Source organism: Rana temporaria, chromosome 9 (assembly GCF_905171775.1).
Source record: "Rana temporaria chromosome 9, aRanTem1.1, whole genome shotgun sequence".
Lineage (NCBI taxonomy): Eukaryota > Metazoa > Chordata > Amphibia > Anura > Ranidae > Rana > Rana temporaria.
The window spans coordinates 39,405,083-39,429,125 of record NC_053497.1 but is presented as its reverse complement, the minus strand read 5'-3'; the positions used below and the strand labels follow the sequence as shown (position 1 = coordinate 39,429,125).

General features: G+C 43.5%; 2 protein-coding genes across 3 annotated transcripts in view; one reads left to right on the top strand and one right to left on the bottom strand.

Annotated features, from left to right (window-relative positions):
- LOC120913355 (cytochrome P450 2G1-like) overlaps positions 1 to 24,043 on the top strand; it is a 48,805-nt gene that overhangs the window by 10,596 nt on the left and 14,166 nt on the right. For both annotated transcript variants that reach the window (XM_040323232.1, XM_040323231.1), the window contains exons 3-6: positions 9,971 to 10,123; positions 12,402 to 12,562; positions 14,552 to 14,728; positions 20,137 to 20,278. In XM_040323232.1, the coding sequence (XP_040179166.1) occupies positions 9,971 to 10,123; positions 12,402 to 12,562; positions 14,552 to 14,728; positions 20,137 to 20,278 (633 nt within the window). The remainder of the gene's footprint in view (positions 1 to 9,970; positions 10,124 to 12,401; positions 12,563 to 14,551; positions 14,729 to 20,136; positions 20,279 to 24,043) is intronic.
- The window catches only part of LOC120913358 (cytochrome P450 2G1-like), a 68,618-nt gene continuing 57,256 nt past the window's right edge, over positions 12,682 to 24,043 (bottom strand). Inside the window, exon 10 of the mRNA XM_040323235.1 lies at positions 12,682 to 12,879. Coding sequence (XP_040179169.1) covers positions 12,859 to 12,879 — 21 coding nt within the window. The 3' untranslated portion in view covers positions 12,682 to 12,858. The remainder of the gene's footprint in view (positions 12,880 to 24,043) is intronic.

Below are 24,043 nucleotides of genomic sequence, written 5' to 3'. Positions count from 1 at the left end.
GAGGACACAGCCACCCCCTACTAACTAATAACTACATTTCCGGAACTAGTTGCTAGGGCCGACGCTGCCTGGCATCTTACAACCAGTGACAATTTACTCTCAGACAGTGAGAACGGGAGCGAGGCCTGTGCCTAGTGCAGCACTGCTGTCCCCACCCACCTCGGCTCCTCCTCCATTTCCGGCACCCAGCGGCAAGCAGCAGGGACTGGTGTGATCCTTATTCTCCAGATAGTGATGCCACTCCTTTCCTTCTACGCACGTGGCTCATGCAGAGGTAGTGACATCTGGTGGCAGACGATGGGTGGCAAGCGGCACTGCATCTGGTGGCAAGTGGCACATTCACCTGACAAACCGCCGCCAAATTCCCCATCAACCCCAAGACTACATTTCCCCCCACCCCCCCTCATCTTTTTTTGGGGGAAGGTGAGAGAAGGGGTGTGTCCCTGAAAGGCAGTTTGGAAATGTGGTCACCCTAGTTGTGACCCAACACATAGTAGCAGCTTCTCAGATATTGCACCCTCCCAGAAGGACATCCGCAGACTCTGACTAGCTCTCCCCAAATGCTTCTAAGACCTACCTTCTGAACTAGCCCCTCAGACATTGACTGGGCTGGATAAACATTCCTAACTCCAAAGGTTGTTTGCTGGAACATTCTTACACCAATAGGCAAGAGTAATCAACCACCAGATTAAAGGGGAGAACCTGCAGAATCCTGATAAATAGATTCCAACTCAGATGGTTACAGCTCAGCCATAAATAGAATACATATATCTACCATTCAACAGGGGTGCTACACTTGGAGAAGGGATGTTTTCTGAAGGCCTTTGAGCAAGATCATAAGTTGGGCCTTTAGTTACATTTTAAATGAAAGGTGCTTGAGTGTGAGATTACGCTGTGGATGGAAATTCTCACAGTAGTGAAGACAGTTAAGTTAGGGATGTATTTATAGGAAAAAAATGCATAACAATTTCACCGAATGAAAGCGCATATCAATTTTACTTATGAATAGTTAAAAAAAAAAAAAAAGAAATCAGCTTAAAAAATTGGGGAGGAAATTTATTGATATGGGTTACCTATGGGTTAACAGGGTTTTTTTGTTTTTTTGTTTTTTGCATAATGCATTCCCTGCAATAAGGTAAAAAATGTTCCAGGATTTTTATAGAATTTTGGGTTATTCAGAGATTGGGATGTAGCTGAATCTCTGAATTCAATAGTAATGAATTTTGTTTGTTTGAAATTAGTTTAGTTTCATTTTATTCGTTTTAAGGAATTCCACATTTTTAGAATGATTCGAATTTGGATTGTTGAAAAAATGATTGACCAATTTGAATTCTGTGTGAAGAATAGCTGGTTGCTAAGGAGTGGGCCGGGAACCCGACCGCCTTGTCCTTAACAACCGATGACTCATCAGCTGTCAGCGGGCTTCACCACTGAGAGCTGAAATCTAAACAAAAGAATGACAGCAATAAAAAAAATCGCATCCGAACCAAATTTAAATCATTCAGAAAATTTGGAGTTCATTAGAAAATGTATAAACTAAACAACTTCCATAATGAATCAACAGGGCGAGACCCTTGTTCAGTCATGCGTTGATTTTATAAATTCTATTGCTGACCTAGTCATCAGGTCCATACAGACTATGGCTACTTTAAAAGGCCAGAACCCCACCTCTCAGCAGGTGAGGTGACACCACAAGTAGTGTTTGGCCAAGGGTTAGAGTCCAGCCCACATTCAGACCCCAATAAATTGAGCAGTTATTCAGTAGTTATCGAACTTGCGCTTCCCCAAATTCTTTGTTTTTTTTTATAATTGTGTAATGTTTTTTTTTTTTTTTTTTACTTTGTACATTATTTCTATGCACTGCCTACCTATGGATATTCAAATTAATAAAATTAGTAAGTGGACTCTGGTACTAAACTAAGAAGTTTAGTTGGTGTTCAGTCTTAAATTATTTATTAATCTATGTGAGATTGCATTGTGTGGCTGTGCCCTCAAGTTCTCTGTAATTGCAGCAGATGGGGGTGGACAATCTTATTGCTGTCAGGAGCGAGTAATGCTCTAGTTCCATGGCAGTTGCTGGTCTTATTCCAGAACCCTGGTTTTGGTTGAGCTGCACTCTCCCTGTCTGACTGCCAGTAGAAACAGCCTCTAGGTGGAGCGCAAACCAGTTTTAAGCCCAAGTTTCATACTTGTGATATTGTTAGCAACACATGCTTTCAGCTCCCTGTTTACCTGCTTGTTCCTGTGCCTTTACCTTCGCCCGATCCCCAGCCAGCTGCCAGCTAGTTTGAATATCCTTGATATTGCCCTCAGATTGGACTTTTAAGTACTCTCTAAACTCTGCTTGCCTTTAGATTACGAACTTGACCCAGACTACTCTCTGAAAATGACCTGCCACTATCCCGGACCACCATTAAACCACTCTGCCTGTCTGCCAGCCGCAAGTACTTGTTTGCTGTGCTTATCTCATTCCTGCTACGGCATGGTAGCCAGGCACTGTAGCATTGTGTATAAGTTTTGGGGGCAACCAAGTAGCTGTAGGCCTGCTTACCTTATGGTAAAGGGGGCTACTATAGCTGAAGAACACAGAGCTTGCTATAGTGCCTCAGAGGCGGCTCTCCAATTAGGCACATTAGGCGGTCACCTTAGGCCTCGCCCCCACAGGGGCCTCGCGGCCGCCTAATTTGCCTATACCATGATTCGCCGGGACCATGCTGCAAACAATATGTTCCATTCTCAAACGGAGTCAGTGCCGCAATGCCTGCGGCTTGTGCGGGGTGTCTCCTTTCCCGCACGCCGCAAGCTCCGGTCCACTCCACTGTGAATTGCAGCCCAGCCGGCAGCTCTTCTTTTCCCAGCTGCCGCCTGACACACACACACACTGTGCAGTGTCAAACTGAACTCGCCCCTCCTCCTCCTGTGCTGTAATGTTTTTCCTGTGCACAGAGGTCAGAGGAGGAGGAGGGAAGGGGGCACCTGTATCGAGAGCGCGCTGGTCTGAGGTCTGTTATCGGTGTAAACTAAAAGTGAGTCTTGGAGGGGAGGGGGGCACGAAGAAGAGGGTGAGGGAAGGGGGACAAGCAAAGAGTCCACTTGGAGTGATTTGGGGGAGAGGATATCCACTCATCCCCTCCATACCATCCACCCCCCGATCCAATCCCTGTTTCATCCATGCCCCCATACAATACCAGCTCCATCCATCCACCCCAATCTCATCCCTGCTCCATCCATCCCCAATAACATTCCAGCTCCATCCACCCCACCCAACTCCCATCCCGACTCCATCCATCCCCCCCATACCATCCCAACTCCATGCCCCCCATCCCATACCGACTCCATTCCCCCCAATCCCATCCCGACTCCATCCATTCCCCCGATCCCATCCCTTCCCCCCCTGATCCCATCCCGGCTTCATCTATTCCCCCTGATCCCATCCCGGCTCCATCCATCTGCCCAAACCATCCCGGCTCCATCCCTTCCCCCCTGATCCCACACTGGCTTCATCTATTCTCACCGATCCCATCCCGGCTTCATCCATTCTCACCGATCCCATCCTGGCTTCATCCATGTCCCCGATCCCATCCCGGCTTCATCCATGTCCCCTGATCTAATCCCAGCTTCATCTATTCCCCCGATCCCATCCCGGCTCTATCCATTCCCCCAATCCTATCCCAGCTCATCTACCACCCCGACACCATCCCAGCTCTATCCATCCCCTGATCCCGTTCCAGCTCTATCCCAGCGCAATCCCATCCCTGGTCCATCCATTGTGGCAGGTTAAGGGGGTTTGGATATTAAATCCACCCCACCAGCACATGTCTTCTCCCCTTCCAAAGCCCCCCTAGCACATATCCCCCCCAATCAAACAGATGCTGTCTGCCACAAAAGGGATGGCTCTAGGCACCCCACAAGAGATGTGGATAAATGCTCCCACTGCCCAAACTAGTGCCCCCCACTAGGCAAGTTAGTGGAGCAAAGTCACACGTGACCCGAGTGCAGTGTAATTTCAGCCCATCCATGTCTGCAGTCTGTGACTAAGGATGAGCTCTGGCGTGTTCGCATGCTACACGTGCAGAGCCCGCCAGGAAGTCTGCACGGCGCTGTGCTAATCACAGCCAGGGAGACATTGTCCGATGCTCGGCTGCAGAGATTGGGAAATGTCTCCCTGGCTGTGATTAGCGCAGCGCCGTGCACACTTCCTGGCGGGCTCTGAACGTGTAGCATGCAAACACGCCAGAGCTCATCCTTATCTGTGACCATCTCTTGCAGTGGCAGCCCATCCATTAGCCTGGGTTCACACTGATGTGATGCAGGAACCAGCGCGATTACAGCGCTGGTTCCTGCACCGCATCTCTCCCACAGGCAGTTCACACTGCCTTCTGCGAACCGCTGGGGGTGTCAATACATTGTTAATGACACCTGCAGATCAGTTCACAGATTGCAGTGCGAACTGTGAACTCACACAAGAATTGGATCGCATAGGTGAGAACATCCATGCGATCTGATTCCAGTGCAGGGAAAAAAGTCCCTGCGCTTTTTTTTCCTGTAAATCTAATGCAAGTTCAGCCATACAACTGTAATGCTGAACTTGCATCTCACAGACATTGCATGGGCTCATAGGCTCTAACAGGCTTCAACATAGGGTGCACTCGGAGTGCAGAACATTGCACTCGGAGCCCACCCATATGTAAAAGTAAGTGAATATTTATTTTTTAACACTGACCTGTAGACATGTGCACAGCAAAAATTTTCGTTTATTTCTGTTTCGTTTCTGTTCGTTTATCGTGATTCGTAACGAGTCGTAATTTCGTAAGGCGTTAGTTATCGTATTCGTACTCTTTAGTATTTTCGTAACACTCTTTTTTCCGTTTCCGTTTTTTTCTGTTAGTTTATTGTTCGTTGAATCGAGATTCGTATTTTCGTTATATTTTGTATTCTGCCGCGTTCGTATTTTTAAAATGATTTTATTCGTTCCTTCGTTTTTACGTTAGTTTAATTTTCGTTGTTTTGTTATTCGTATTTACATTATATTTTCCATCATGCCGCATTCGTATTTTCGTAAAGAAATATATTTTCGTTGCTTTATGATCATTCGTATTTTCATGTCTAATTTCCTTTGATTGTAAAAACGTACTTTTGTAGATTTTATTGCATTCGTAATTCTGTTAGAATACATTTTACGTTTATTCGACACACTACTCGTCGTAATTTTGTAATTCGGATTTTACTGTGATTGACTTGACTGTCTTAGTTAGCACACACACCCTGTCTAGAATGAAGTCTGACGTAGAAGAAAACTAAAATATGTCAGATATTACAAATACAAATCTAGAAATTAGATGCACTGCAGTCTAACACAGAAAAAGACACAAGGAGCCAGGAGGTAATGAGAAAGAAGCTCATTGGGGGAAGGAACAAACCTCTTCAGAGGAAAGGGACAGCGCTCAGTGGCTATTGGTCAATGTCCAGAAATATTTCAGTACTAACGAAAGCTAATTTACATTATTTTGTATTTTCGTTGTTTTCATTTCAGTTTTCCGAAGATTCGTAATTTATTTTTCGTTAGTTTTGATTTTCGTTTTTTAGTCTTTGTTCGGCATTTCGTTTTCTTTTCGGTCTTCGAATATTAGTAAGTTTGCATTTTCGTTCATTTTGTTTTTCGTAATTATTTTTTTTTTTGGGTTCGGTATTTTCGTTGTTTCTATGTTTTCGTTTCTTTCATCTTTCGTATCTTCGTTGTTTTTCATATTCGTTATTTTGAAAATATCGTTATTCGTTATCAATTGCGCTAAACCATTCGTTCATTCGTATGTTAACGAATCAACTAAAATAACGAAAATTGACGGAAAACGTATTCGTAACTTAAAAAATTGCACATGCCTACTGACCTGCCTCTCTGCCTCTCTGCCAATCAGGAAGCACAGGTCTGATACCCATTACCTGATTGTCTGAAAGCACAGTAAAACCTATTGGACGCCTAGCAGGAGGAAATAAGAGGCGCACGGTGGAAGCATGGAGGACACAGCTCGCCGCCGTCACCCGCTGCCTGACCTGCCACCAAGATGGGGTAAGTGCCGGTCAGACAACGAGCGGGCAGGGGGGGTGCTAGTTAAATGGGGCACAGTGGCTGCACTTGATGGGCACAGTGGCTGCATTTGATGTTTTTTTTAACTAGCACCCCCCCTGCCCGCTCGTTGTCTGACCGGCACTTACCCCATCTTGGTGGCAGGTCTTTTAAAAACGTCATTTAAAATGATTGTGTGTGGGCTGCACATCGTTTTTCATCTTCTGAAAAACGACAAAAAAAAAAAATTCGAACATGCTGCATTTTTTAACATCGTTTTAGCCCTCATTCACACCTAAGCGACAAAACGCCTGAAGCGCGACGCCCGTGCCACTGGAGGGGAGAATTTCCATTGATGTCTATGAGATGGTTCACATCTCATAGACGCCGTACGCCTGCCGCCTGAAAACAAGTCCCGGACCCTTTTTTTCAGGCGGCATTGGCGTTCGGCCATAGACATCAATGTAAATTCTTTGTGAAAAAAAAAGTTAACTAATCGCGGCAAAATACGCCGCGTACGCGGCGTTACAATGTGAATGGAGCCTTAAACAATGTCGTTTTTTTGGGTAGTAAAAAATTATCGTGTGTGGGCTAAAACGACGTTTTAAACCCGCGCATGCTCAGAAGCAAGTTATGAGATGGGAGCGCTCGTTCTGGTAAAACTACCGTTCATAATGGAGTAAGCACATTCATCACGCTGTAACAGACATAAAAGCGCGAATCGTCTTTGTAACGGAATGACCCATGACACCCAGAGACATTTGAAGGATGGGGGGTACTCCTGTGCCAGCGTCACTAATGACTCTTGGGTCTAGGGTCACCCTGTGCCCCTTTTTGGGCATAGGGTGACTGATAACTGATAATTCATGTTTTGCAGGATATCTTGGAATATTACAAGTTGTTAAAGTCTGACTCCAAATGGAGTGTTTTCATTCAATGGGGGGGGACATGCTTTTGAGGTGTTAATTGCGTCTGCTCCTGGACATTCCATTGTGAGATGCTAATTAAGTCTGTAAAGGTCAGATGTCTAGCTTTTAGGTGTTAATTCAGCCTGGTTCCTAAGACCTTTCATTATGTATGCTAATACTGTTTTGTGTGTGGAATGTACTTGTCATGTTAATTATGTCAGATCGGTGCCAAAACGTCTGACATAGGAATGTGTATTATGCAGGTGAATCACTTATTGGCAGAGACGGAACGTCTGGGGGATAATTAACTCCTCTAAATGTCATTATCTAAAAGAATGTGATTGAAGCCCCATTGTGTGATGTGTGGGTGGAGAGTTTTCTTTGTTCCTTTGATTAACTGTAACACGCCTGTACTGTATATAAGAGAGCTAACCATTAAAGCATGGGCTCATTCATTTGACTCGGAACACAGAGCGTATGTCTCGTCTTTCTGAGGGAATTCTTATGGATCGTGTCTGCTGGCTTGTCGGACTGTCGGATAAGCTGTCGTGGGTTGGAGGAATGGAAGATCGTAAATGGTGGTGACAGTTACAGTCTTTTACTAACAAGGAATCAGCTAAAGCAGCCCAAAGGCGAATAGAACTTCCCCTTTAGGGTGCCGTCGTACGTGTTGTACGTCACCGTGCTTTGTTCATCATTTTTAAAAAACAATGGTGTGTGGGCAACGTCGTTTTTAATGATGAAGTTGGAAAAACTTTGTTTTTTGGACATGCTGAAAAACAACGTTTTTTTTTCATGCCGAAAAATGATCGTGTGTAAGCGGCATAAGATATTGCCAAGATGCCTAGATTAAGATTTTTGTGCTTGGATCATGAACCATAAAAACTATTACATCTAAGAAAAAAAGGAAATCATCCATATCCCTTCCCTAAAGAGAATTCCAGAAGCCCAAATAAAGTTCTCCAAAGGTCACATCATAAAATGACCATAAATGAGACCTGAATTAGCGTTCAGTTCTATACAGAATACTGAGTGTCACATACCTTGTGGCAGAGCCTGACGTGTAGCGGGAGACATCTCGTACGGCGCCGGCTCAAGGGCCACAGAGTTGCGACAGTGGCCTGGAGAGCTCGGTGAGGTAAGAGTGCCTGCAAGATCTTCCGTTGGTCGCAGAGGTGTGTGGTAGGTGCGTCACCAGAGCTGGGGTGGATGGCTGAAGCAGCGAATGGCAGCAGGATATCAGGCAGCTGAGAGCTATAACAAAGTCTTAAAGGCAAGCTGAGGTCAGGATAGGTGGAGAGCAGGCGTGGTCAGAATAAGACGGGTCAAACACAGGAATCAAGCATAGATTACAGGAACGGGTATACAGGTAACATTGCAGGTCAAACAGCAAAGCACTAGTGCAGCTGCTGCCCTTATATAGGCCATTTGACGCCAGCATTAATGGTTAACGCACGCACATGCGCATATGCGTTCACCTGTGCGTGCTAATATTTTTGCGCAAGCGTATCTGCCTTTGCCTTGGAACTTTGGCTGTACTATGGCCAGCATGCCCCTGAAATTGCTCCCCCATAACCTTTCCATTTAATTAAGAAATGTAGCTGATTCCTTCTTTTCCTACAATACAAAATAGCTTCTATTTCATATTCCTCATCCCCATTTACAAGTACAGGTTCAGGTGGCCTGGAACCTCTTTCTGGGAAGGAATCTGGCACTGCAGGTTTTAAAAGTGAAACATGGAATACTGGGTGAATTCCAAATGAGTCTGGTAATTATTCATACAATGCCACGTTAAAGGAGTTGTAAAGAAAAACATTTTTTTTTGCTGAAATGACTGTTTACAGGGTATATAGACATAATTAACCGATTCCTTTTAAAAAGTATTAAAAATAGATAAAAATCAATCATATAATGTACCTACAGTTTCTGTTTCGTTTTTGCATGTTGTTTCCTGCTTCTCTGCTGCACAGAGCCAATACAGGGCAGCGATGGTTTGGAAAATGAAAAACTGATTGGTGTTGAGGGGTTTTAGACACACAGTAATCACACCTCCTTGATTAGTGACCACAGAGAGAAAGCTCCCATGACTTTTTTCATCAGGAAACAGACAACCAGGAAGTGTTCAGAACAGAGAAGGATTAGAGCAAAAACGAACAATGAGGACATGAAACCAGGACTGCAGTAAGGTAAAGGAAGCTATTTAGCTAAAAAAAAAAAAATTCCTTTAGTGACCCTTTAAGTTTCTTCTTCACCGGAAACGGCCCCACGAACCTGGGTGCAAGTTTCCTCGAAGGACAAGCCAATTGTAGATTTGCTGTAGACAGCCACCCTCGGTCACCCACCTAGAGATTCAGTTCTCCTCTTCTCTTCTTGTCAAAAGCTCTCTTGTTATCCGCCTGTGCTTTAGGAATTGCTAGCCATGTTTTGAACCAAGTGTAAACTAGCTGTTATGCCGCGTACACACGGTCGTTTTTTGTGATGAAATAAAACAACGTTTTTAAAAACGTCATTTAAAATGATTGTGTGTGGGCTTCACATCGTTTTTTGTCTTCAAAAAAACTACCAAAAAAAATTTGAACATGCTTCAATTTTTGTGTCATAAAAAATGATCGTGTGTGGGCTAAAACGACGTTTTAAACAACGTTTTAAAGCCGCGCATGCTCAGAAGCAAGTTATGAGACGGGAGCTTGAATGGAACAGAGTGCCATCGTACGTGTTGTACGTAACCGCGCTTTGCTAGAGCATTTTGAAAAACGATGGTGTGTAGGCAACGTCGTTTTTTAAAATGAAGTTTGAAAAACGTTGTTTTTTTTCATGATAAAAAACGTTGTTTTATTTCATCACAAAAAACGACCGTGTGTACGCGGCATAACTGCATTATTTTCTTTATGTATAATTTTGGACATGGACCTTTAGCTGCATTTATAACCTATGGATTTATAAAACTTCATTATAGACCTGTCGTTATATAATAACTTGTCCTTATTTTTTTGATCAGGAGTGGCCTTTACGAGTGACATAGACAGGTGGAGAGAGCTTCGTCGATTTTCTCTGTCAGCAATGCGAGATTTTGGCATGGGAAAGAAGAGTATAGAAAGCTGTATTATAGAGGAGTCTCAATGTTTGGTGACCAAATTAAAACAGACCAAAGGTAAGGAAACATCACTATTAAAAACACATCTAAAGCCAGTAGTAAGGGGTTGGAACCCTTGTCAGGATTTTATAGCTGTACCATGGGATAAACAAAGAAGGCTTTAGAGCAAGCTCTGTACAAAATATTGTAAAAAATATATATATATAAATGTTGTTAATACCGGTCTATATTGTGAGGAATTCGCTCAGTAGCGTGTAGTGCATGACCCCCTGAATGAGTCACAGCATGGTTGAAAAAGGCACAGCAAGACATTGGGGAGACACAACTGTGATTTATTTAGAAAGTCTGTAAGTCATCAGCTGTCAACGGGGTTGCCCGCTGACAGCTGAATGTACAAAAAAAAAATTGCCGGTGAAAAAAATTGTGAAAAAATGGAGCCCCCCCCCCCCAGATCCATACCAGGCATACATAGTACCCCTACCCCTTCAATAAAAAAATTCAACAAGTGAATAAAGGTAGAAGCTATTTTTTGACAATTAATTTATAAAAAAAATGTCCTCCTGATGTAGATCCATCGCCAATAACGACGCCCGCCACACCACGGAAACGAAAAAAAAAAAAGAATAACCAAAAAAGCTCCATTCGCGATGAATGTTCCAGAGGTTTGCCTGCCCTGCTATGTGACAGTTCTTAAATAGCTAAGGGGCGGGGCCACCTGGCAACTTTACCTGGTGGCACCACCCCATTGTGATGATGGCTACCCAGCATGCATAGTTTGATGATGTCACATCTGGGGCCATTTTTTTAATAAAAAAATTGTCAAAAACTGGCTCCTGTCCCCATACTCATTCACATGGGGGAGGGGGATCTGGGAGCCCCCTTATTAAAGGGAACTTACAGATTTCGAAAAAACCCCTGCCCACAGACCCCTACAACCACAGCTCAGAGTTTCGGGGAACAGGTTTTTGTCCTCATCAACATGGGGACAAGGTGCTTTGGGGTGGCCCCCTTGCACCAAAGCACCAACCCATGTTGAGGCCTTGCCCCAAAGCACCAACCCACGTTGAGGGCATGCAGGCCTGGTATTGTTCAGGAGGGGGAGGGGGGGCACTCCCTTTCCTGACCTGTCATGCTGCATGCTCAAATAAGGGTCTGGTATTGATTTTTTTTTTTTTTTTTGGTGTGGGGTTCCCCTCCAAATACATACCAAACCCGAAGGGTACCCCCTTTTCACAAATTTCTGCAATATTTATTTTGTTACCTACTTGAATACTATAAAAGTTTTAATGCTATTCCCATCGAGCGTTGCCTTTGTGTATTTTGTGTACCCTGCTATTCATTTTTCCAGTGGTTGGTAGCTGCATTGGGAATCAGCCTGCAAGGAGATCAGCTAAAAGTAGTTGGATCTGTATGTGTGTTATAATTAATCGAAATTAGTCGATTAAAAAAAAAACGATTAATCGAACACAAGCATTTTGATCAGTAACAGCCCTAATAAATACACTTATGCCGCGTACAGACGGTCGTTTTTTGTGATGAAAAAAACTTTGTTTTTGAAAACGTCATTTAAAATGACCGTGTGTGGGGGAAAACGTCGTTTTATGTCTTCTGAAAAACGAACATGCTTGAATTTTTTGTGTCGTTTTTCAAAACGTCATTTTTCGTGTCATTTAAAATAATAGTGTGTGGGCAAAACGACGTTTAAAACAACGTTTTTAAACCCGCGCATGCTCAGAAGCAAGTTATGAAGCGAGCTTCAATGGAACAGAGTGCCGTTGTACGCGCTGAACGTAACCGCGCTTTGCTAGAGCATTTTGAAAAAACGATGGTGTGTAGGCAACGTCGTTTTTGAAAATGAAGTTTCAAAAACGACGTTTTATTTCATGATTTAAAACGTTGTTTTTTTTTTCATCACAAAAAACGTCCATCTGTACGCGGCATTAGTACATGAAATTGGGAAGTTGTTGTAATAGTATAGGTTGCACATATGTCAGCTTTCGCAAAGACCAGGCAGTGGATGTCCATATAATGCGACTAATATAATCCAATTAAATGATTCATGATATAAGCGTAAAAAAGGAAGAAATGAATGACACTTGCTGAATCCTGCTCTTTGTGGACATATAAGCCTTGTGTCAACAGGCTTTGGAATTGTGTCGATGGCTTCAGTTTGAAAATAAAGACCTATTGACACAGACCCTTAAAGTGACCATGGTTTTACTTTATTTATATTCTAGATTTTCCCTTTAAATCCTTTCCAAAACATCATGATATGTATAGGGCCATGTTGTAATTTGTGTGCTTGCTCATATTTTTCTTATCTCTCATATTCTAGGATCATTTCTTGATCCTAAACAATTCTTCAACAAAGTTGCTTGCAATGTAATCTTTTCCATCGTGTTTGGGCATCGCCATGATTATGAGGATACTGATCTTCTTGATGTCGTAAAAACCATAGGTGAAACTTTCTACATCATCAGTTCACGCTGGGGGCAGGTAAGAAGAGCCAATGACAAGCATACTGAGATTTTACTGTAGCGTTACCCCCGTAGAAGCCTCTAGATAGAGAAGGGTGCACCGACCTAGCACATTACCACAATACATTTTATTTGAAAATAAAAACAATTGTTATACTCACAAATGCATAACATGTGTATGCATATCATAGCAAGCGGAACCAATCGCCTTCAGGTCTGCTGTAATCTACCAATAGTGTGGGACAAAGGTGGTGGCTGACGCGTTTCAAGGGCAAACCCTCTTCATCAGAGCCAAAGTAGTGAATGACCAACAATTCATCTCAGTCTACATACAGCCTACATACAGCTGCTAAAATAAATATTGAACACGTCACCTTTTTTTCCAGGTATATATCATTTTAAAGGTGCTTTTGACATTAACTACTAGCCGACCAGCCACCGTCATTATACGGCGGCAGGTCGGCTCTCCTGGGCGAGAGCCCGTGGCTATACGTCCGCTTTTCGAGCGACCACTAGGGGCGTGTGCGCGCGCGCCCCCCGCTCGCCCCCGACTCCCGTGCGTGTGCCCGGCGGGCTCGATCGCCGCCGGGCACCCGCGATTGCTCGTTACAGAGCGGGGACCGGGAGCTGTGTGTGTAAACACACAGCTCTCGGTCCTGTCCGCGGGGGAAATGCTGATCTTCTGTTCATACAATGTATGAACAGAGGATCAGTGTTTCCCCTAGTGAGGCCACCCCCCCCCACAGTAAGATAACACACAGGGACATACTTAACCCCTTCCCTGCCCCCTAGTGTTAACCCCTTCACTGCCAGTGGAATTTTTATAGTAATCCAATGCATTTTTATAGCACTGATCGCTATAAAAATGCCAATGGTCCCAAAAATTTGTCAAAAGTGTCCAAAGTGTCCGCCATAATGTCGCAGTACCGGAAAAAAATCGCTGATCGCCGCCATTACTAGTAAAAAAAATATATTAATAAAAATGCCATAAAAATACCCCCTATTTTGTAAATGCTATAACTTTTGCGCAAACCAATCAATAAACGCTTATTGCGATTTTTTTTTTTTTACGAAAAATATGTAGAAGAATACGTATCGGCCTAAACTGAGGAAAAAAAATGTTTTTTTATATATTTTTGGGGGATATTTATTACAGCAAAAAGTAAAAAATATTATTTTTTTTCAAAATTGTCGCTCTATTTTTGTTTATAGCGCAAAAAATAAAAACCGCAGAGGTGATCAAATACCACCAAAAGAAAGCTCTATTTGTGGGAAAAAAAGGACGCCAATTTTGTTTGGGAGCCACGTCGCACGACCGCCCAATTGTCAGTTAAAGCGGCGCAGTCCCGAATCGCAAAAAGTGCTCTGGTCTTTGGGCAGCAATATGGTCCGGGGGTTAAGTGGTTAAATTTTCACTACATGTTGGTAACAACTCATGCAATCCATACATACAAAGAAACCAAAACAAATATGTACAGAAATTAAGCTATATGTAATAAAATGGAATGGCACAGGGAAAAAATATTGAATGTATTTAATACAAAATCCTTTGTTGGTAATGACCGCTTCCAGACGCCTCCTGTATGAAGAAACTAGTCGCATGCATTGCTCTGGTGTGATTTTTGGCCCATTCTTCCACACAGACAGTCTTTAAATCTTGAAGGTTTCGTAGGCCTCTTCTATGAACTCTGATCTTTAGTTCTTTCCATAAATTTTCTATTGGATTCAAGTCAGATGATTGGCTGAGCCATTTTAGTAGCTTTATTTTTAGCAGGAAGATACATCCATGTATTTACATGTACAGTATGTGCATGTCTGAGAGTAGGGATGACTGAGCTTCGAGTTTGAGTCGAACTCATGTTCGACTCGAACATTGCCTATTCATATGTAATATATTATATTTTTATAGCTAGGAAAACAGATACAAAAACACTGAATATGCATTTTAATCATGCTGGCTACTCTTTATATGTAATTTACTATGGGATATACAATTTGCTTCTTTCAGGTGTTTGAAATGTTCCCCAGAATCATGACGTTCATCCCAGGAAAGCACCAACAATTTTTATCCAACATGCAGAAGCTCCTGCAGTATGTCAGGAAGAGAGTGGAGAAGAACAAAGAGACTCTGGATCCGGATAACCCCAGAGATTATGTGGATGCATTTCTAATTAAAATGGAGAAGGTGAATAAGGAGTACTAAATTCAGCAAAAAATTATATATTTATTATAAAATAATATTTTCCCATAGTTATGGATAACCTTTTATTGATCAGGCATGATATTAGTTATATTAGCTTGCTGGGCTATATTGTAGAGTTTTACCCTCACTTACTGCCATGGAGACACTTGTTTCACCAGATAGGAAGTGAGAGGAAATCTGCAACAGGGATACAGAAATAAAAAGCTAACAGTGGTTCTAGCCTTCCTGTGGGCTACCAACAAATGAAGCAAAATTTAGTGTTCTCAATATTAGTCTAAAGCTTTAGGGCCAGATTCACAAAGGATTTACGACGGCGTATCTCCAGATACGCCGTCGTAAGTCCGAATGTGAGGCGTCGTATCTCGGCGCCTGATTCAAAGAATCAGATACGCCAGAATTTGTCCAAGATACGACTGACGTAAGTCTCTTATGCCGTCGTATCTTGGGTGCATATTTACGCTGGCCGCTAGGGGCGCTTCCGTAGTTTTACGCGTACAATATGCAAATGAGCTAGATACACTGATTTAGAAACGTACTTGTGCCCATCGGATTTAGCTACGCCGTTTACGTAAGGCGTCGGTCCGGCGTAACTTTACCCCTCATAAAGCAGGGGTAAGTCATGTTAAGGTATGGATGTCGGAAACATTGGAACAGCGTCGTATTTTATGTCGTTTGCGTAAGTCGTATGTGAATAGGGCTGGGCATATGTTACGTTCACGTCGACAAAGCATTGAGCCGACGTATCTTAGGCAGTATTTGCGACGTGACTCTGAGCATGCGCGAGCATGCGCTGTTCGATCGACCACTCATTTACATGGGGTCACGGCTCATTGTAATACAACACGCCCACTGCCTTGATAATTTGATTTACGCGGGCTTACGCCGGCCCATTTACGCTACGCCGCCGTAACTTAGGGCGCAAGTTCTTTCTGAATACGGTACTCACCTCTCTAAGTTACGGCGGCGTAGCGCATATGAGATGCGCTATGCCCGCCGAAAATTACGCAGATCTTTCTGAATCTGCCCCATACTGTGAAAGGGAAGAGGCCCTGAAATATGATGTCCAGGCAAAAGAAACAATAAGCAGCCTTATAAAGTGTACCTATAGACTTTTCCAACCCAAATATGTGTCACCCATGCAGGTGTCCCAGTTAAGAAAAATGTTTTTCCTCATTTTCTATCCTGGTAGCAACTATAACATTGTTGGATTTACTATTCATCTGCTGAATAGCAAGAAGATAGAAGGGAATGCTAGCGAAATGTCCTACATGGGTGTCTATTTAAGTTCAGTTAACCCACAGCTGATATTTTGGTTTTTAGTAGGGGACTAGTGAGTGTATTGAATAAAGTAAAAAGGTAAATACTGCGCTTCCCTGAAAATATCTGTGGTGGGCAGCCAACACAACAAAAGGATAATTGTGACAAACTAAATAAATAAAAGTGCAGCGCCAATAACAGGAACTCTAATAACCAGAGTTCTAAATATTGAAGTGTAGCAAAAAAACAAATTCAAACGTATCACCGTGAATAAGTAATAACCAGACTCAATATAAGTGACATATATATATGTAAATGTCCGTAATGGTGAAATAGATCCAAAACAGGGGAGTTCATTCTTGTAGAATCAATATGGAAATTTTTCTTCCAAGGAAAGGTGATCCCTCCAAAGCCAAATAATAGGGTACCCTTACCGGATAAGGTGGACCCAAACTACACCATACGGGGCCCGATTGCCCAATCTGGTCATTGCTGTGGTAATGCTCCTCGTTCCCACTGGATTGGTGGTCTCCTCGGCAGGATGTTGTATAAATCAACTCTCAGGTGACTCCTTCCACTCCAATTCAGGATATGGATAATGGGTGAACCAAAACCAGCTAAATGGACTCAGTGGGCTCCAACCATGGGGGAAAACAGAAAAAAACAAGGAAAACGACTCATCATAGCGTAAAAAAAGTTTAAAAATGTAATTCTTAAAATCCACAAAAGGGCAGACATTTAAACCCAAAAAATTTCAAAATAAAAGTTGAAAGTAATCACCACAGCAACCATATCAAAAAAAGTGTGAAGGTCATCAATACACAGTTTGCGCAGTATGGAAGTGGTGTGGACCAAGGCATGTGCCCGACCGGTTTCGTCTAAGAAGACTTCAACAGGGGCATACCTCTAGCCCCCACTAACACTGCGCTTAAAAAGAGGTGACAATAAACATACTTACATGGGACCCCGCTCCGTGCTGCACATGTGAGGCTGCGTGTGTTCCACCGCGGTTGCCTACTTCCGGATTGGCGTCACACAACGTGCACTCCAATGCCCGAAAACAGCCATGTGACTATGGCGTCCAGGCGTGCGTTCCAATATCCGGAAGTGGCATTCTGATGGTGAACGCGGAGGCAAACCGGGCCAAATTATGTGATCCGATCAAATCAAGTGCTCTCCATATTCATTATCCTATTCACCAAAAACGATGGAGGAAAAGGAGAAAATAGGGCGCCACCATCCGTATTAGGAAGTGTGCGCTCCAAAAGGACAGCGTGACCAATCACGTCGGATCTGACGTGGGGGAGGAGACTCATACCCACGTCCTGGGCCCCATCTGGAGCCTAAATACCTCCCACGTCCCTAGATTATATATAAAAGAAAGGTACTTGAGACTGTGAAAAATCATTATGAAAAACCTAGAACCGAGCGACACCTCACATATCGGGAAGGGGTGGGAAAAGATCACCCCCAACCTTACCTCCACCAACGATCATAGGCTCATCTAGGTGCCTCCCCATTAGACCATCGAAGGAAACAATTGCATAAGAGGGCAAAAAATAAAAATAGGGAATGTGCTACACACGGGAGAGGTCCCAAGGAAGCTAGCACCTAAATGTCAGAACATGTATAACTCCAAAGAAATCACAATGAGGAATCATAATAAGAGAACAAAAAATATATATACGTTTTTAAATGTACAGATGAATGTGCCGGACAAATCAAGACTGATTGATAAAAGCATTGATGTCCCAATCAACATTCAAGCCGGACGGCACGTAAAATTTGAGCTGGTATATCCAGAAAGTCTCTAACTTCGATACACCCCTCACCTTCGATTCCCCTCTCCAATGAGGGACAAATTTATCGATAATTTGAAAACTAGTACCCTCTACCTTCTTATTATGTTGTTCGAGGTAGTGTCTAGGCACCCTGTGGTTGGTGTGACCTTTTTGGATACTGGTAATGTGTTCACCTACCCTTATGGAAAATGTCTGTATGGTACGACCAACGTACTGTTTTCCACAAGGGCAGGTGATAAGATACACTATGTGCTGAGTCGCACAAGTGGAAAAATGTTTCATGGAATATTCAAGAGAAGTGGTAGTAGACCGGAAACATGTAGTTTTCTTCCTTCGGCACGTATTGTGTGCACATACTCTACATTTACGGCAAGAATGATAACCCTTTGAGAGGGGAAAGAAACTTGCGTGAGTGGGGGGGGTCTGTGACGTTAGGTGCAATTTGTCCTTTTAAGGACATAGCACCTCTATAAATAACTCCTCCATTTACAGGCAATGTATGACCCAGCACCTGGTCATTCTTTAGAATCTTCCAGTGCTTTCTTATAATTTCCTTGATTTGTTTGTGTTGGGTGGAGAAAGTGGTGATAAATTAATTCTTATATTTGGGCTCCTGGATGGGTTTAGGATGTTCCAATGTTAATTCCCTCCTATCTAAGGTATCGATCCTGTCGATCTCTTGATCAACCGAATGGCCCGAATAACCTTTATCAACAAATCGGGTTTTTAATAGTTCAGCCTGATTGTAAAAATCGGAAAGGTCAGAGAAATTACGCCTTATCCTTAAAAGTTGGCTTCGGAGCACAGATTTCAACCATGAAGAGTGGTGACAGCTGTCTACCGGGATGTAGCCATTACGGTCCGTCTCATTAAAGTAGGTTTTAGTCAACGGCTGATCATTTTCCACTCTTATCTCTAAGTCTAGAAAATGTATACTAGAATTACTTGCCTCATATGACAAGTTAATTCCAACCTGATTATGATTCAAAATGGACATAAAGTCATCAAGAGATGGTAAATCACCTTTCCATAAGAGGAGGATGTAGTCTATATACCTAGCCCAGAGAACAATCTCTGGTCGGTTTAAAGCATAGACGACATCCTCCTCCCATTTAGCCATAAAAATATTGGCTAGGCTGGGGGCAAACTTGGCCCCCATGGACGTGGGTATGAGTCTCCTCCCCCACGTCAGATCCGACGTGATTGGTCACGCTGTCCTTTTGGAGCGCACACTTCCTGATACGGATGTCGGCGCCCTATTTTTCTCCTTTTCCTCCATCGTTTTTGGTGAATAGAATAATGAATATGGAGCGCACTTGATTTGATCAGATCACATAATTTGGCCCGGTTTGCATCCGCGTTCACCATCGGAATGCCACTTCCGGATATTGGAACGCATGCCTAGACGCCATATTCACATGGCTGTTTCCGCGCATTGGAGTGCACGTTGTTTGACGCCAATCCGGAAGTAGGCAACCGCGGTAGAACGCACGCAGCCTCACATGTGCAGCACGGAGCGGGGTCCCATGTAAGTACGTTTATTGGCACCTCTATTTAAGCGCAGTGTTAGTGGCGGCTACAGGTATGCCCCTGTTGAAGCCTTCTTAGACGAAACCGGTCGGGCACAAGCCTTGGTCCACACAACTTCCATACTGCGCAAACTGTGTATTGATGACCTTCACACTTTTTTTGATATGGTTGCTGTGGTGATTACTTTTAACTTTTATTTTGAATTTTTTTGGGTTTAAATGTCTGCCCTTTTGTGGATTTTAAGAATTACATTTTTAAACTTTTCACGCTATGAGAAGTCGTTGTTTTTTCTGTTTTCCCCCATGTTTGGAGCCCACTGAGTCCATTTAGCTGGTTTTGGATCACCCATTTTCCATATCCAGAATTGGAGCGGAAGGAGTCACCTGAGAGTTGATTTATACAACATCCTGCCGAGGAGACCACCAATCCAGTGGGAATGAGGAGCATTACCACAGCAATGACCAGATTGGACAATCGACCCCCTATGCAAGTATGACCCACCACCGTATGGTGTAGTTTGGGTCCACCTTATCCGGTAAGGGTACCCTATTATTTGACTTTGGAGGGATCACCTTTCCTTGGAAGAAAAATTTCCATATTGATTCTACAAGAATTAACACCCCGTTTTGAATCTTTTTCACCTTCACGGACATTTACATATATATATATATATATATATATATATATATATATATATATATATGTCACTTATATTGAGTCTGGTTATTACTTATTCACTGTGAAATTTCAAATGTATGATTAGAAAATATAAATTGATATATTTCCTTGGATTTTTTCTAGGACAAGAATAACCCCAACTCTGTATATAACATGGAAGACCTGGTGAACAGCACTCTGCATATCTTCTTTGCTGGCGTAGAGACCACAGGCTCAACACTAACCTATGCTCTTCTTATTTTTATGAAAAACCCAGATGTCCTCGGTGTGTATGATAGTATTCCCATTGTTCTCTTCTATAAATAAGGTTGCTGCATTATTTTCCTTTTTTAGGCTTTTTTCCCTATGTTTGAACCTGGTGTTTAACCACTTCCCGACCTCCTCATGTACATATACGTCAGCAGAATGGCACGGACAGGCACATGTACGTACCTGTACGTCCTCTGCTAGACGTGGGTGGGGGGTCCGATCGGGACCCCCCCCCCGGTACCTGCGGAGGTCGGGTCCGCTCGGGGAGCGATCCGGGACGACGGCGCGGCTATTTGTTTTTAGCCGCTCCGTCGCGATCGCTCCCCGGAGCTGAAGAACGGGGAGAGCCGTGTGTAAACACGGCTTCCCCGTGCTTCACTGTGGCGGCGCATCGATCGAGTGATCCCTTATATAGGGAAGACTCGATCGATGTTGTCAATCCTACAGCCACACCCCCCTACACTAGTAAACACACACACAGTGATCCCTAAATACTACAGCGCCCCCTGTGTTTAACTCCCAAACTGCAACTGTCATTTTCACAATAAAGAATGCAATTTAAATGCATTTTTTGCTGTGAAAATGACAATTGTCCCAAAAATGTGTCAAAATTGTCCGAAGTGTCCGCCATAATGTCGCAGTCACGAAAAAAATCGCTGATCGCCGCCATTAGTAGTAAAAAAAAATAAAAAAAATAAAAATGCAAAAAAACTATCCCCTATTTTGTAAACGCTATAAATTTTGCGCAAACCAACCGATAAACGATTATTGCGTTTTTTTTAACCAAAAATTGGTAGAAGAATACGTATCGGCCTAAACTGAGGAAAAAAAAATTATATATGTTTTTGGGGGATATTTATTACAGCAAAAAGTAAAAAATATTGCATTTTTTTCAAAATTGTCGCTCTATTTTTGTTTATAGCGCAAAAAATAAAAACCGCAGAGGTGATCAAATACCACCAAAAGAAAGCTCTATTTGTGGGAAAAAAGGACGCCACTTTTGTTTGGGAGCCACGTCGCACGACCGCGCAATTGTCTGTTAAACCGAACTGTAAAAACCCCTTGGGTCTTTAGGCAGCAATATGGTCCGGGGCTTAAGTGGTTAAGCCCCCTCCTGTATTAGACCTCATGCCCACGGACTATTAAAAAGACGGGCTGTAAAGCCAGTACAGACGCCAGGAAAAAAACGGTGTCGAAAACACGATTTTATTCGCGTTTTGCATTGAATTCAATGCACGTTAATCCGCACTGCGTTTCTCATGCGCATTTCTCTGTCTCTATTCAAAATCAATGGTTCTCTATGGGAGCCCATTGATTTGAATAGAAGTCGCACCAGAAGTCGGATCAAGAGGATCCGACTTGTGGTGCGACTTGTGTACTGAGAATCTTGAGAGGGGAACCCTGCACAAAAATTTGCGTGAGGTTCCCCCTCAAGATGATACCAGACCCTTCGGTCTGATATGGATCTTAAGGGGAATCCACACCAAAAAAAAATGCTTGGGGGTCCCCCCAAGATCCATACCAGACCCTTATCCGAGCAAGGGCCTCTTCCCGACAACCCTGGCCGTTGAGGGCGGGGGGGCTTACCAGCTTATCGGAATCTGGGAGCCCCCTTTAATAAGGGAACCCCCAGATCCTGGGCCCCCACCTTATGTAAACGAGTATGGGGTACATCTGGCCTCTTCTCCGCTCTCTCCGGTTCTTCTGCCGCTGTCTCTGCCGGGCTCCTACGCTATCTTCTGCTCTTTTGCCCGTGGTTTCCCGGTCTTTTCCATTGTCTTCTTTCCTCTTCTCTTCTTCTGATGTTGACACACCGCTCTCTCCCGCTGTAGTGCCATGACTTATATAGGCATTGAGCGGGGTCACCGGGTGATGTCATCAGGTGACCCCCACCCCTTATGACGTCCCATTCCCGAGGCATGATGGGACTGTGACGTGACCTGCAGAGCCTACACTCGGGATGAATGAGCACAGAGATACCTTATAACAGCATTATTAATCTGTGGACAAGAGAGCGTTCGATGTACTTTAGATGCAGATTTAGATACACCAACAAATTGAAGCCAAACTTTAGCTCACACATTTTAAACTTTTCTGGAAAAGAGTGTCAGCAGAAAGGCAGCACTCACAATATGAAAGAAGATGTTTTAAGTAAGGCTATATTGGATGGTCAAAAATGATTTGCTATGCTATTACAAAAAAAGGTGTCTTACCATTAAAATCCTTTTCTGGGAGTACTTTACGAGACATGGGTTCCTCTTCTCTATTTCTTATAATCCACTCTATTATTGCTTGCCACAAAACTTACAGCCCTTGTTTGTTTGTCCAATCTGCAAAAGGCTGCAGCATAACCCAATATTCATGAATGCCTCTCCCTTTGTACCGTGATGGGCTTTTTTCCCAGTGTCTTTTCGCATGGGGTCCCCCCTTAAAATGTAATGCTATAATTTAGGGAGGGCAAACTATTTTTTTTTGATTGGGGTCTCTTGATATTCATACCAGACACTCATCAAGAAATTTGGTTTATATTTTTATTGGACACCCTACACCATTACCCACTTTAGGACCACCACACGTACATGTACTGCGGCAGGGCGGCCCTTAAAGCGGTGGTTCACCCTTATTAACATGTTTTTAGCATAAAATTCGGCATAGTAGCGCGAGCTACAGTATGCCTGTCTTTATTTTTTTAGTCCCGTACTCACAGTGTAATCGTAGACACAAGATTTCGACTCCCCGCGGGGAATGGGCGTTCCTATGGAGAGGGAAGGTGATTGACGGCCGGCTCTGGCACGTCACGCTCCCCGAAGACAGCCGGAACAGGTCTCGGCTCTTCACGGCGCTATACGGCGCCTGCGCACAGACTATGCGCAGGCGCCGTGAAGCGCCAAGTCCTATTTCGGGTATTTCCGGAGAAGCGTGACGTGCCAGAGCCGGCCGTCAATCATGCTGCCTCTCCATAGGAACGCCCATTCCCCGAGGGGGGTCGGAATCTTGTCGCTACGATTACACAGTGAGTACCGGACTAAAAAAATAAAGACAGGCATACTGTAGCTCGCGCTACTATGCCTCATTTTATGCTAGAAGAAATTTTTTTATTTTTTTTTTATTAATAGGGTGAACCCCCGCTTTAAGCGCAAAATCACGTACCTGTATCTGTTGCCAGCTCTGGGGCGCCTGCGTGCACCTCTGGAGCCGCACTTCCACTGTGATTGGGCACAGCGGGACCCAATCATCAGGACATCCCCCACACAATTAGAAATCACTCCCTAGGGGCACACTTAACCCTTTGGTCGCCCCTGATGTTAGCCCCTTTTCTGCCAGTGTCGTTTATACAGTGACAGTGCATTTTTTTAGCACTGATCAATGTATTGGTGTCACTGGTCCCCAAAAAGTGTCACTGCTGCCATTACGAGTAAAAAAATATAAAAAATAATAAAAAAAGTCCCTAAATCTATGCCATAATTTGTAGATGCTATAACTTTTGCGCAAACCAATCAATATACACTTATTGGGATTTCTTCTACCAAAAAATATGTGGCTTAAAGATGTTGCAACAGCATGTACAATAATTAAAACTTCCTAAAGTGAGAACATAGGCAGACGCACAGGGTGTGCCGAATGTGCCTGGGCACACCCTAATCATCCCGTGTGGTGCAGATTCCGCCTGCTTTTAGGTGCCCTCTGCAGTTCTTCCAGCTTTCCTCCTCTACTGTTGGCTGCTGCAGGGGATGTTTCAGTATGGAGAGTAGGGGCAGGGGCCAGTAAATATTTAATACAA